At 31.2% G+C, this 14,135-nt stretch overlaps 1 protein-coding gene across 1 annotated transcript; it reads right to left on the bottom strand.

Annotated features, from left to right (window-relative positions):
- Positions 1–497: 497 nt before the first annotated feature.
- On the bottom strand, positions 498–11,356 carry LOC132941257 (putative glutathione-specific gamma-glutamylcyclotransferase 2). Its single transcript, XM_061009226.1, has 4 exons — positions 10,946–11,356; positions 10,686–10,863; positions 5,713–5,748; positions 498–2,350 (listed from the first exon to the last, which is right to left on the bottom strand). The coding sequence occupies exons 2-4, from the start codon at positions 10,836–10,838 to the stop codon at positions 1,886–1,888; spliced, it is 654 nt and encodes a 217-aa protein (XP_060865209.1). The 5' UTR covers positions 10,839–10,863; positions 10,946–11,356; the 3' UTR covers positions 498–1,885.
- Between the last annotated feature and the right edge of the window lie 2,779 nt (positions 11,357–14,135).

Here is a 14,135-nt window from a genome sequence, read left to right on the forward strand (position 1 = left end):
TTTTTTACTCATTAAATCACGAATTCCTTTTTGTTGAATAAAAATATCAGATAAATATCTTAGGCGGTAAAAAACGAAAATTAAGGAAGCACGACCGGGCCAGCAAATATATTATTATGCGCGTTATACCTACGCAGTATCTTCTAGAAAAATGTTTATTACATTCTTATCATAATAGAAGGCTGCAAATATAACTCGAACAATTTGTATAAATGCGCACGCCGCACGCTATATATTAACAAAAATACTATTTTGGAAGAGTTCCACGCTCAATTAAATATAGTGTTCACCCGACACATTTTTAAATAGTCAAAACTATGCATACGACGTGCGCAAATACCTTAATTTGGCAAATACATTATATACTATACATAACCAGTAACCACTTTTAGTTTTCACACTTGCGTTTCGCGCATCCACACACACACACACACACACACACACACACACACACACACACACACACACACACACACACACACACACATACAAACATATGAACAAACTACGCATTTATTTATTTACATCAAGTTATACAAGTATATAATATAATAAACATATATATATTATATAAAACAATTGCGTTAATAAATAATAATACAAAATAAAAATACCTTCGCGGTACGGACACTATAAATTAGATATAAAAAAATATATTATATATTATATTATTTTTAATGGTATATATTATTATATAGATACATATTATATTTTATACAAGATATTATATTGTTTCATGCGTTCGACTTAACGGTATATACTAAAAATATATTTGAGCCCCTATTATAATATTCACAATATTTAGGGGCTGTTTTTTTTTTTACACACACGCGAAATATATAATATATATTATTTACCCAATCCATAGGTACATCAATATATTATGATGTATACATGATTACATTATACACATATATGGTTCGGTTTTCGCGACGTTTGAACACGTCGATATATAAAAAAAAACATCACATACACTTATATATTAATATATTATATAAACACATATCTAGGCGGTAGGTACCTACACACGTTATGGACATCTTTGACAATTTATTTTATAAACATAATAACAATACGCCGATCACGGTCATCGTCGTGTGTGTATAAAAATAAAAATATTGTAGGCACTGACGCGTGCAAATCGTGCGGAAATCAATCCATCGTACGACGATAGCAGTAATATCTAATGTAATCTAATGGTGATTAAAATGATGATGACGACGAGGATGATAGTAATAATAATAAGAATAATAGTAATTATAATAATAATAGTAATAGTAATAAATATTAATAATTGTATAAAACATCAACAAAATAAAATAATAATTTATAAGTGTATTATATTATGTATCACCCTGTGTCCCTATCGCAGTTAAGAAATTGTACTTATTTCGTTGTATATAGTGTGATACACATATATTATATTTATAAAATATAACTTTACAAATAAAATCATACCCCACAGAGTCGGAGTTTTATATACAATAATGTACGTGTCGATTTTAACGTCAACGATGTCGTATTACGTAGAGATGCTTTTCTCTCCATAAGTAGGTACGTACTGTTCGATATTTTATTATAATACACGCAGAGTAGAATAGAATTATTATTAAAACATAATAATATTCACTATATTCGCGTCACGCAGACGAAAGTCAGAATAGATCATCGCGCCGTTTCGTTTTTATCAAAATATCGTGTACCCGAAAAATGTCAACCGGAGGCGTTCGATATAAAAAATATATAGTTAGGTAGTAGTTATATTATTGTGCGATGCCATTATAATAACATCACTCGTAATTATATAATAATATTACATTAATATTGGTCAACGGATTTACGAAGTAGCGTGCACACACGTACCTATTATAACATATAATTCGGGTCAGATGTTCAAACATCTCAACTTCTTTTCGGGCACCATGGACGAGAACGACGGCATGTTGTTGGTGGTGAGCACGTCGTCGGGCCGCACGCCGATGGACTGCAACCGTTCCAGCACGAGCAGTTCGAGCTTGCTGAGTTCGACGTCGACGCGGTGCACGGGCGCGTGCTGCCGCTCCCACCGCGCCAACAGTATCACGTACTCGGCGTTGTGGCCGGCCGGTCCCGTGCACGTGGCCACCTGCGTGGCCAGCTCGTCGACGGGCGCTTCGCCCAGCCACTGGCCGTTGTCCGGCGTGGCCACGTACACGGTCGCGTTCACGGTCCGCCGGCAGCACTCGTCCGCGCCGTCCGACCGCACGTCCACCTTGTGCACCTGGTAACCGCCCAGGTACACCTCCCGCATCTCCAAGTACCTGAACGCCGTCTCGTCCGGCAACAGGAACGCCTTGCCCCACACGAAACCCTGCAACAATAACAAACGCACCCGTTTATAGTTGGTTTTATGTATGATATGGGTACGTATATATTGTAATATATTATATAGGTATAAGGCGAGGGTCTTATATTCGTTAAATTAGAAAAAAAATTATTGGATTTTCCGCCAAAAGCAACAGTACCGATATTTGCGTCATGTTGAAAAATTAATATATATAAAAAAAAAAAATAATATAATTATAAATATCGAGTTAATATTATGATTTTTCCAACAAATATAGATGACGTGTTTTTATGTAGGTGTGCTTATTGTCACCTATATTTAAATGAAGATTTGGATGGGGGGTCGCGGCGTATTGCTCATATACCTTGACCGTTTTCCGTACCAATTTCCAATTGAACTTTAAGTCTAGGGCGTCCTTAGTACAAGCTTGAGCTAGAATTTCACATTCAGACTTACAATAACGTATATAGTTAGAGGTGGAACAACATTCATTTTTGGTAAATCTTGATATATAGGGAACGTTCGTCAGTATTGTTGAAACATTTTATGAACAAAAGGTATTCGTAAACATAACATATTTTTACCGCCCTTGATTAAATGAAACAAAATTTAGTTGCCTACTTTGTCGAAAGTAAAATAATCCACAAATTGGTAAGAACATTGTATATGTTCACATTGTAACATTGTTGGCTACACGCGTGTTGGAAACCACACATTGGTGTTTAATTTCTGTATAGTACGCGCATCGATCACTATCACTATATAGACACTATATATATACTACACTCGCTTCGCACAAATAAACATCTTATAATCGAGAAAACGCAATTATTTTCGCCGGGTGCAGTAGGAAGCTGCTGAGAATTCGTTGAGAAAAAACCATAACACGTCTTTCGTGTTGTTTTTTTTTTTTTTTTTTAAACAGACTCACGTCTGTGTATAGAGGAGTGCGTAATTCAAGAAGTACTTGAATGGAAACATTGGAAACCCTAAGAAGAACAGACCGGTTTGTTGAAAATATCGGTGGATATAGATCGTGTTTATGTGTAGGTATATGAGTGGTATACGAGAGTTATAAAGTAAAGTAGTCGACGTTGGCTAGGGGATCAAGAAGAAGGGTGGGCAATAAATAATAACATTTGCGTTCGGTTATTAACATAAACTATAAACAGCTTGTTAAGTGATTTTTTAATTTTCAACGAAATGTTAACCTTTACACTCGAGTTGGTAGTTTGTACACAACGTATAGGCTGGGTATAGATTTTATCAAACACACAAAGTTAAAACGTATTGATGATCAGTGACTACTCGTTAAATTCACACTAGTTAGGTAGGTACTGCACTCAACGACTGCGTCATACAGAATAATATAACAATTTTATTGTTTGATTGTATTGAGATAATTTATTAAATCATAAGAAAAAAAATCTTTGAAAGTCTTTGAATTTTAGTCATTACAAAGGATTAAATTTGATTTATGATGCATGCCTTTGAAATATGCTACTATTACGTGCACATAATATACGTACGTATTACTATTTGTGCGAAGTTGTTGTGTTATGCGATTTGTGTTAAGCCATTAGATAAAGTTTTGGGTTTAAAAATGTATAAATGTAATCATCATTGTGCATATTCTTGATAAAAGTCTAGACCTTGTGAATAATTTAGTAAACTAACTTTTTCAATTTAATTAAAAACACGTACCTAGTCTCATAGTCGTCTCTAATATACATATTATTATAATCTATAACAGTTCATAACTATTATAGCAATACAAATTACAATTAAAATAAGATCAGTTATTCTAATCTGGTAGAATATAATATAATATAATTAAAAGTAAAGTTAAAATGTTTATAATAATGGTTATTAAAAATTATTACAGATTGAATAATGCGAATGCTATTGGACCTTAATAATAAATGTGCATCGACCAACCTAGTCATAGCCCTTATAAATAACCTATAATTTGATGCCTTAGCGGTATATATAAGAAAAAGTAAAGCTATTTCATTGAAAAATGTATACCATAAAAAACTACCCCTACAGACTTATTAATATCAATTTCATTTTCGAAGTAAAAAAAAAACAAAAACAATACATATATCGATTGATGAAATATGATTTTAATTTAGAAATAACGGGAGTAATAATGTTGGAATTGGGATAAGAACCTTTTTGTCTTATATAATGTCTGTTATTATTTTTAGAGCCCTCTCAAGGCCACAACCGGCTCTCTGAGTTTTGATTTATAATCGCTACCGTCTTATAAAAAGTGTAAACCTATACTTTGACTCACGAAGACGCGCCTAAAAACCATTCACAATTATTATTTTTTTGTTTTAATATTTTTGAACATACTGTTATTAATTTTAATTTTTAATACTTAGGTACTGTTACATTCTCTTTACAATATATTATGTTTGTTCATACACATTACACAATCATATACATTTTTATTTTTACTCTAAATGCTCTAATAATTTATTTACCTTGTAGGTACCCTAGTCCCTACTAAAAATTTATAAAATATAAAACAGGTAGGCATTTATGTTATGATTTCTAACCGTATTCATAATATTAGATAAAGAAAATATCATAAGCAAAATGAGTACCTATACAATTATTTTAATGATCTCTAATTTGAGATGACGTTCATTCATAAATACAATTATCCATTTTATGGACGCATGAAACAAATAGTGTTGGACCACAGATATATGTAAGTATTATGTCTTTTATGACATAATACATATGAATGACAACGAGTACAAATTCTAGGTAACTATACCTATTTAAATGTATTCATTTTCGTTATAAATACGTTTTATTTGTGAATATTAATTATGCTTAAAAACTTTATCACCTTCGATTATTTATTATTCAAAGTATTTGCAACATGTTTAAAGTCGTTATTAGTTAGAACATATGATTGCTAATTATTGCAAATATAATGAACTCCTTGATTTGTACAGTCGTATACCTACAGGAAATTGATAATAAATATTGTACACCTACTTTTGTTGATAAAATGATATTCTCACTTAAATCCATTGAAACATGCATGCGTATCACACGCACAGAATACTATATTAATTTGTAAGTAGATTTCATGTACTTGATTACTACACATTATTTATTTATTATCGTTTCCTGCATATAGTCCATTTCATATATTATATTATTATCTACAGAATATATAAACAAAATGCAACACAACGCAACGCACAGCATTTCTCATTCACTATACAATAAGCTACGAAGGACATATTATTTTTTTTTCTGTTTACTAAACGGAATGCGGTTAAAAGAAAATAATACGTTTCGTTTCGGTATCAATATGTAGGACGTAGGTATATAAAATATAAATATTAAACTTTAGTTACCTGAGGGTCTTCAACTAATGTGGCCACACGTCCAGGCTGAAAAAAATAACATTAACCTAAGTTAGTCAAATACTAGTTTTCGTTTATATTTTTATAAATAACAATAACAATAATATTATAGGCACACATATTATAATAAATGTGAATAGACGGGACAATACTCTCGTCATGATGGCAGTGGAGTAGAGGCATGTGTTTGCTGAATGGCTTTGTATTAGATACAGTTATGATTGAACCATGTTCATAATAATAATATGATGTATGTCTAAGTGAGAAGACCATATATTGTGATGTCCGTAGTTCACACTATTTCCCAGTTGTAAAAAATACAAACAATAGACTCCTACAGTGAAGAAGATCTTATATTCTCTTGGACCTCGTCTTTCTTTTTGTATAATATATATTTAATTCACCTTCACATTACTCGTGTCAATCGGCATTTCGACCGGTATATAAATTCAACTCTTTTCTAATTTACCAATCACAGACATTTTGTACTTACATTAAGTTATTTTAAGGATAATATTATCATTATTTATTTACTTTATTGTATTAATGACGTTTTCAATAATAATAAGTCGTACAATTTGTCGGGCCTTTCCTCTCTTCCTCAACACACTAGTCGCGTTCTCATTTACAGCTCATGAGCTAGTCAGCCATAATCTGCTCCCTTCCATTCTAATTTACTTTTCCAATTCCCTTAACTCATCCCCCATCCAGGTGTGCACGCTCCATCTTGAAAAAGCTCTGTGCAATATCCAGCTTATCTCATTTGGCTGTCATTCCTTCTCCGTTTCAAAAACCTTAATAAACATTTTCATAATTTTTTTTTTTTTAATTTTCATTTACTAATCTACTATACCTATAACTTTAATTACTTAATTATATTGTTATTATTATTACCGTCACTATTAACATAATAATTGGCGAGCTGTACCTAAATCTACATTATTATTTAAATAAACTCATGTAGGTAATATTAATAAATATTTTAATCTGACTAATTTTACGGATCCTCTGAATAAAATTACACAATTTGCAACAAATAACTATTAAAAAATATTAATTAAAAATTAAGACGATTGTGTTTTTTTAGACTGGCGGTGCTAATTGACGATGTAAAAATAATGTTTACGTCAGCGAATTAATCTAATTTACCATAATATCACGAATATATTGAGCTAGAGTAAATAATTGTAATATTGTATACACACAAAAACCTAATATTATTAATTATCATGGTTACTGCCTTACTGGTTACTAGTTAGTAGTCAGTAAAATTGACGGTTCAATATGGAACTAGTCATAACACTTTACAAATAAAAAGATATTAAGGATGGCGATTGACGAATAACAAACTCAAACTAATTAACTTTGAATAATACATTGTATTGAAAACATTTAGTCAACAAACATTTTTAAAGATTTATAATGTAGCTTAACCAATTTGTTTAATATGATTGTATTGGGCTCGTTCCAATTCCTTACATAATATAATATATATTATAATTATGGACTATAGTAGTTATAGGTGCTATTTTGTAATCAATAATAATAAATTCCATACACTTGTATGCATTTATGATAATGGCAAAACACTTGCTTTTTGTCTAAAGTAAATAATGTTAGATCCTATAAGTCCATTGTCCGTCTTAAAATAAGTAACAAAAAATAAAAATAAATGTAATATTGCATAAGTAACGAATAACATATCTATAAAACGTTATAATATGCAGTTAATGATTTAATATTTGCTTATACATGTAATGTGTGTATTCATTGTACAGATAATATGAATTTAATGGTTTAGAATTTATATGGAAGCACTCGAACGTATATTGAACGTACATTTTCTTACTTAAAAACAAGAAAAATAACATCATCCCATATCATTGAATGTTTATTTTTTTATTTTCAAGTTTATTTAAAAGTTAAAAAGTCATAAGTATTTTATAAAAGTTAATAATAAATTAATCTCAATAATTTATCTATGTTTAATGTTCATACAATTTTAATAAATAATTTTACCTGCCTAATACTTATACGTATCAAAACTTTTAATATCAATTCTAGTTTTTTACTTTTGTATACTTTAAAAAAGAAAATTATTTAACCACTTTATTTTACATAAAATTACTCATAAATATAACCACATTACGTTGTCCACATAATATATGGACATATGGTATTATGGTATATATAGTGTCATTATTAAAGTAAATTTATTTTTTAATTTAAAATGACACATGCAATATTGCAATTAACATATCATCTAAGCACTATTGCGAATAGGTTTGTCGAGGACATTTTTTTATGAAAGAATCGTATATATAAATTGATAATTATTTAAATTTTTTTTCTAGTTTACCTTTTAATATTATTATGGAATTAAGTATGTCAATAATATTATGTTTTCAATACTGTTATCATATCGCTGAATATTTTAGCTTTTGATATAATATTTGATTGAAATTTTTAAGGAAAACAATAGATTATACAAATACCCAATAGGCTTTATATCTATAAATATGATTAGGTATGGTTATAGTCATTACTTATAATATTAACAAATAAAATACAATAAGGCACCTCATAAAACAAAAACTAATTCTGTGAAATTAATTTAAATCATCGATGGAAACTATACGAGTTCAATTTTCACTTATGCATGATATTGATCTTCAAAAAAATTTTCAAATTAATGATTTTCGATAAGTTAAGATCACTCACTAATCATTTTACGTGATTTAAATTAATGAGAGATTAAATTCTAGACTATATAAGTACATTTATTTTCATTTTATGAAATCCGTTTAGTAAAAATGTTTTTCTTATATTTATAGCATTAACGTATTAGCATTAACGTATTAAAATCACGTATTAAAATTCATTAAGTATTTGAATATTGAATTCAAAGTATTAATTACAGGATTTCTCAAAATTATATTATGTATAATTATTATTAAATAACAAATAAACATAAAATGCAATAACAGTTTTACAAAATGTTTGTGTTTTGTGTTAAATGTACAGTAGCAAAAAGCCTAAAACTCATAATATGCACACGATGAATGACGTAAGAATAATATTTATTAATACAATTTTTACAACAATCAATAAATAATGTTATTTATTTAATTTTTTACGGATATTTAATCTACAATAACTGTAGGAACAATTGTTTTTAATATTTATTAATAGTTTTAATATTATGTGTATTTTTAAGAATTATTGTTTATTAATTCTAAGTTATGTAAATTGTATAATTATATACCAGGAATCACAACACACGATACTTTGGTAGTTTAATCAAACAAATATCGAAACCATATTACTTTTTATTACAAGCTGTGCCAATGTTACTGCAAATAATATTTCAATAAAAATAATGAATTTAAATTTAATGCTTTGATTGATAACTATAATACCTGTCTATTATAAAATATAATTATATGCAAACAGTAGGTGAGTCTGAGACATTTCACTCGGGCAATATAATATGTGGAGGTCATTTTTAAAAGAAAACTACACTAGTCTGTCTAAAATTCCGTGGCCCTGGGCCTTCAGTCATTAATTAACAGAAATTTAGACTAGATAACCAGTTTAATATATAAGCTATACAAAACTTAAGAAAGCATACTTTTTCACAGGTATAACTCAGCTCGTGAAATTTTATTAGCCATTAAAATATTATATAAAATGGTGACCTTAATTTTTAACAAAGAAAATTTCTGTATCGATATTGTGACACAATTATTAGTTAAAGTAGGCATATCGTATAAGTGAAAGGCAATTTGGTGACACTGTCTATCTATGCGTATAGATTCTGCAATAAAAACCAATAAGTAGAATAAGTTGTGATGAAAATATAATAATCCAAATAAAATTGCCTTTTTAACGAGCTGACTTTAATCTGTACCAAACTTGACATTTAATATATATAAATTAAAGAATAGGCACAACAAATCTATTCGTACGGAAACTGTTCATGTTCAGATTAGTGTTATGACGAATTGTTATTTCTTATGGGTTAGTTACCTACTGAAAAACCAGTTTGATTGAATAGATATACAAAATGCGGAAATGTGTGCGTTGTTGGTGGATATATTAAAAATGTAAGTAAAAAAACGTCTTAACGATAATGATAGTAATTACAACGCAAGAAAAAATAATCTCAGCAGTATTGGTTTTTGCAAAATAGTGAAATTAATAATCTGAGAACCCCTTGTATCTCTATATATACATACTTAGCTACAACTATACAAAACACATTCACAATATTATTAAGACTAGACATGGGAAAAACTGCCTACTCGAATTGCCTGCATCAGAAAAAAAAATAAATAGGAGGTCGTTCATGGTCATAATTTTATTGAAACTTGACAGTTAACACGCAGTGCAAACGAGAGGAAATCGAACGTGGTCATCAATTTTCCGTTTAGGTACGCGCACCGTAAATCATTGTGTAAGCACTACGCACATTTTAGTATGATTTTAATGAGGGACAGGTTCAAGTGGTTCGACTGGTATAGTCGATTTTTGGTAACGTACACAGAGGCCCTTCCAGTAAGCGTCAGCAAAAGACGAAAAACCGTTCAAACGTGGCGTTAACGTTAAAAACGGTCACGTGGCTTACGCGGGGTCGTGATAATAATATTGTTTCCCCAATAAGGCGGCAACCACTCGGCGGTAGCGGAACCACTCGGCGATAGTCAGTGGTTCTCAAAACGGACGGGAAACAAAATGAAAACATTGCATCAGCCAAGCACGGGCGGATGCGCTCAAGCGTGTGCTTACACACAATATGTACATAATATTATGAATCGATATAATATACAGGTATATGCATTTATTATGGTATATAATGTCTCGTGATAAGACGCAAAACGGACTACACGTGCGCTCGGGTAAATAATAAAATAAAATAATATAATATTGTACTGAACTCGTAATAATAATAATAATAGCGTTACCTTTTCCTTGGTCCCTCGGTGCGCAATGTTACCCTGCCAGAACTTCCTGGAGAAACCCTGCACGTAACCGACCATGGAATCCTTGAATTCGAAACCCGGGTTCCAGCACAACGATCCGTATCCGAACACCCAGTACTCGGGATCCGCGGCCATGAGACAGCTCTGGACTTCGGAGGGTCTGGTCAATGAAATATATTTTGTACGACGTCCGTCGCGTGTCGGCAACCGAATAGATGTATAATAATAATATTATAATATACCTAGTGGTTCGATGTGTCTCGCGCTGAGCTCGGCAGATGATAATTCGACGACGTGTCGTAATGATACTGAACACGCGTTATACGATATTATATCGCAGTGGTGCGATAAATAATAATATTATATTTAAATGACACAAAAGCGCGCGAAATGTCAAAGTATGCGAATAATAATATTATTATTAAAAGCGCCAAGCACGCTTCCAGACGTGCGCTGTCAAGTACGCCGAGCGGCGAGCGGTACTGGTCTGCGCGTCGCTCGTACGTAGTCTATTACAGCGATATGATTTTTTTTTTTTCGACAACTAACGTAACCACCGTGTAACGGCGCGGCGGCGACGCGTTGTCCGATCGCGTCGGCCGACGACGACGACGGTCCGGCCCCTACGGTAGCGGTGGTCGGCGGCGGTGGCGCGGCGTGATAATAACGTGCGATTATAATATAATATTTTGGATTCTGCGCGCTGTCGCGTGTCTTTGTGCCACCGCCGTTTGTGTTGATCACTAATAATAATAATAATAATAATAATAAACTCGCGCTAATAATATTGTTTGTCTGCAGCCGGTGTTTGCGCTATCGCTGCCATCGGGTCAACAGACGTTTTCGCTGCGTATTTATTATTATTAATTTTTCTTTTTTAGACGGCAGCGCGAAAAAAAATTCGCTCGCGCAACACAAACCGATGAACCTAAACGCGCCAAGGTCGATGCGAAATGTGTTATGTGTGGCAATAAACGGACCCTTTCTGTTTGCGCCAAAATGCACGCGGCACAATGTTGTAAAATATTGTATGTTAAAATAATTGTTGTTACGTTCGCGGCGAAACGTTTTCTAACACGACGATATCATGATATAATATGATATTATTCAGGTCCCTACAATAACCGCGAATAAAAAGCACGTAGGTAGTAGGGTAATCACGTCAATGATGTTGTGACTGTGCAGTGCAAGTAAAATAATTATATTATGATAATGTATATTATACACGTCACGTCATGTGCTACAGATCAGTGGTTCGACGTCGTCGTGGTCCTCGCGAGTCGCGTCGTCAGAACCGCACATTCGCACAGCCATTACGATATTATCATAATATAGGTACCGCGTATAACATTATGGTTGGCCGGAGGTACGCACGGTTTGTGGCGTAAGATTAATAACATGTTATTATCATTTGGAGCGCGTATGATGATAATTCGATCGTGACGAATTTGAGGTTGTCGGACCGACGATTTTACTGTCGAAGAATTACATCCTAGTTTCTCAACTGTTTATATCTCGTATAGGTACCTACAATAGTATAATATGGGTAAGTAGGTACATGGGTACAGTGTACTGCTATCTGATAAATTGATATTTGGCCAATATTATTGCTGTTTTTTTTTTTTTTTTTTTAATTTATCGAAAATTCGATTTCTTCACATGTTATACTATTTTGTCGTTGTCGTACATTTTTTCTGTTTAAAACATGTTTTTATTTAAATTTTTTTCGCAATTATCGCGATCATTTCTCGCAACCACTTATTTAAGATATTAAAAATATTATAATAACAGGCAGGTACATGCAATTTCCTTTAAATATCTTTTGGTTTACATTTCATCAATACAAAATGCAATACAAATCGTCAAACCATGTAAGTACTGATGTACTATATTATGTAGAGATTGACTATATATATTTGTATAGAAATTACATGTTGGGTATAATACAATTTTAACAATTCTGTATTGTTGTGTGTGACAGTTTTAAAGTTATTGTGACTCGTGGACTTATAATAGTTCGGTATCTTCGTGGAAAGGTAAACGTACTTTAAATCATGTCACGCGAGAAAATCTTAAGTCGTTGGATTAATTTTCGATTGCTATAGTTTTAAATAGCATTTAATAATCTTACTATACTTGAGAAAACCAATTCAATCTTTGTTTGCACGAAAAGATTGATAGTGTAAATTAAAACAAACAAAAGAGTCGTCAATTCATTCTCAATGAACAGCCTAAAATAATATTCTAAAATTAAATATATAGAAGATCAAGACATTAAAATATGCTCAAGGCTCTTAGTGAAGAAGGTGCCAAAATCATTTTCTATATTGAAAATCTTTGAAGTTTATAAACTTAATTCAATTATTATTGATACTTATAAGTTATAACAATTAATATTATTAAGTGCTGGATAGTAATGGTTTATTTATCAGAACATTAGTTTTATCATACAATAAGTAAAAATAATTACAAATGAAAAGCAAATTCAACACTAGTTTTTAATTTCTAAGAAATTATTTAATTAGGGACGTTGGATGCGGTAATTTTCTGTCTTTGTCTAACACACGTTGAACATAAAAATAATAACGACCTATGCGACTGACAAAAATTGAGGTACCACAAACAACAGCTTCAATTTCTAACGGTATTTTATAATTTATTTATATTACCAATTACAAACATTTTTCATCTGATCATTGACCATTGAGTATATAGAAAATAATACTGTAGGTACATAATGTCGTAATGGCAATAAGTTTCAAGTCTCTACGACTAATATTCAAAATTTCAACATAATAACTAAAATCGTTAGAAGAAATATATTAGGAATATTTTTTACGTTATTATTTATTTAAACATTCGTCAGAATATAAACTTCAAACGCTTAAAAAAAATTTGTGCCTACCTATATTATAGGTGCGTTTGATATTTTTAAGTTGCTATAAGAAATTTCGTGTTAAATTGTCAAGCTGAAATTTAAAAAGTAGAGCATTTCTAATAAATAACTTAAAAAGCCAATTGATCATGTCTAGAAAATGCTAATATATAATAAATAAGGTTAATATTTCAAGTTTCTCCGCTTGTCCTTTTATTGAATAGCAAGAACAAAATAAAATTAATGTTGACAAAAATTGGTTTGGGTAATATTATAATCCCGATTTTGATTTTAAGAGGTTAAAATCGTCAAAAAACAAAATTGTACGTGTAAATCGTGTACGTAATACGTAATGGTCTATATACGTAATGGTTGTTGATTGTTATTGGTTATAGAAGAAATATTTAGTAGAAATTAGTATTTATTATTGGTTGGCATTGTTAAGGGTAGATTGTTAAGGTTATTGTCGGGTAGATCAGGCACAAGCTTGCCTACCAGGGTGGCTAAGTTTCACTGCGGCGAGTTACACCCAAAAGGAGTTGAACAATCATAATTTT

This window comes from Metopolophium dirhodum, chromosome 3 (assembly GCF_019925205.1).
Source record: "Metopolophium dirhodum isolate CAU chromosome 3, ASM1992520v1, whole genome shotgun sequence".
Classification (NCBI taxonomy): Eukaryota; Metazoa; Arthropoda; class Insecta; order Hemiptera; family Aphididae; genus Metopolophium; species Metopolophium dirhodum.

Excerpts from the sequence above, each read along its gene's own strand:
- LOC132941257 (XM_061009226.1), bottom strand. The coding sequence starts at position 10,838 with ATGGCCGCGGATCCCGAGTACTGGGTGTTCGGATACGGATCGTTGTGC. Across the intron at positions 5,749-10,685 it reads ACCGAGGGACCAAGGAAAAG|CCTGGACGTGTGGCCACATT; the intron begins GTAACGCTATTA and ends TATTTTTTTCAG. Across the intron at positions 2,351-5,712 it reads CATTAGTTGAAGACCCTCAG|GGTTTCGTGTGGGGCAAGGC; the intron begins GTAACTAAAGTT and ends TTATTGTTGCAG.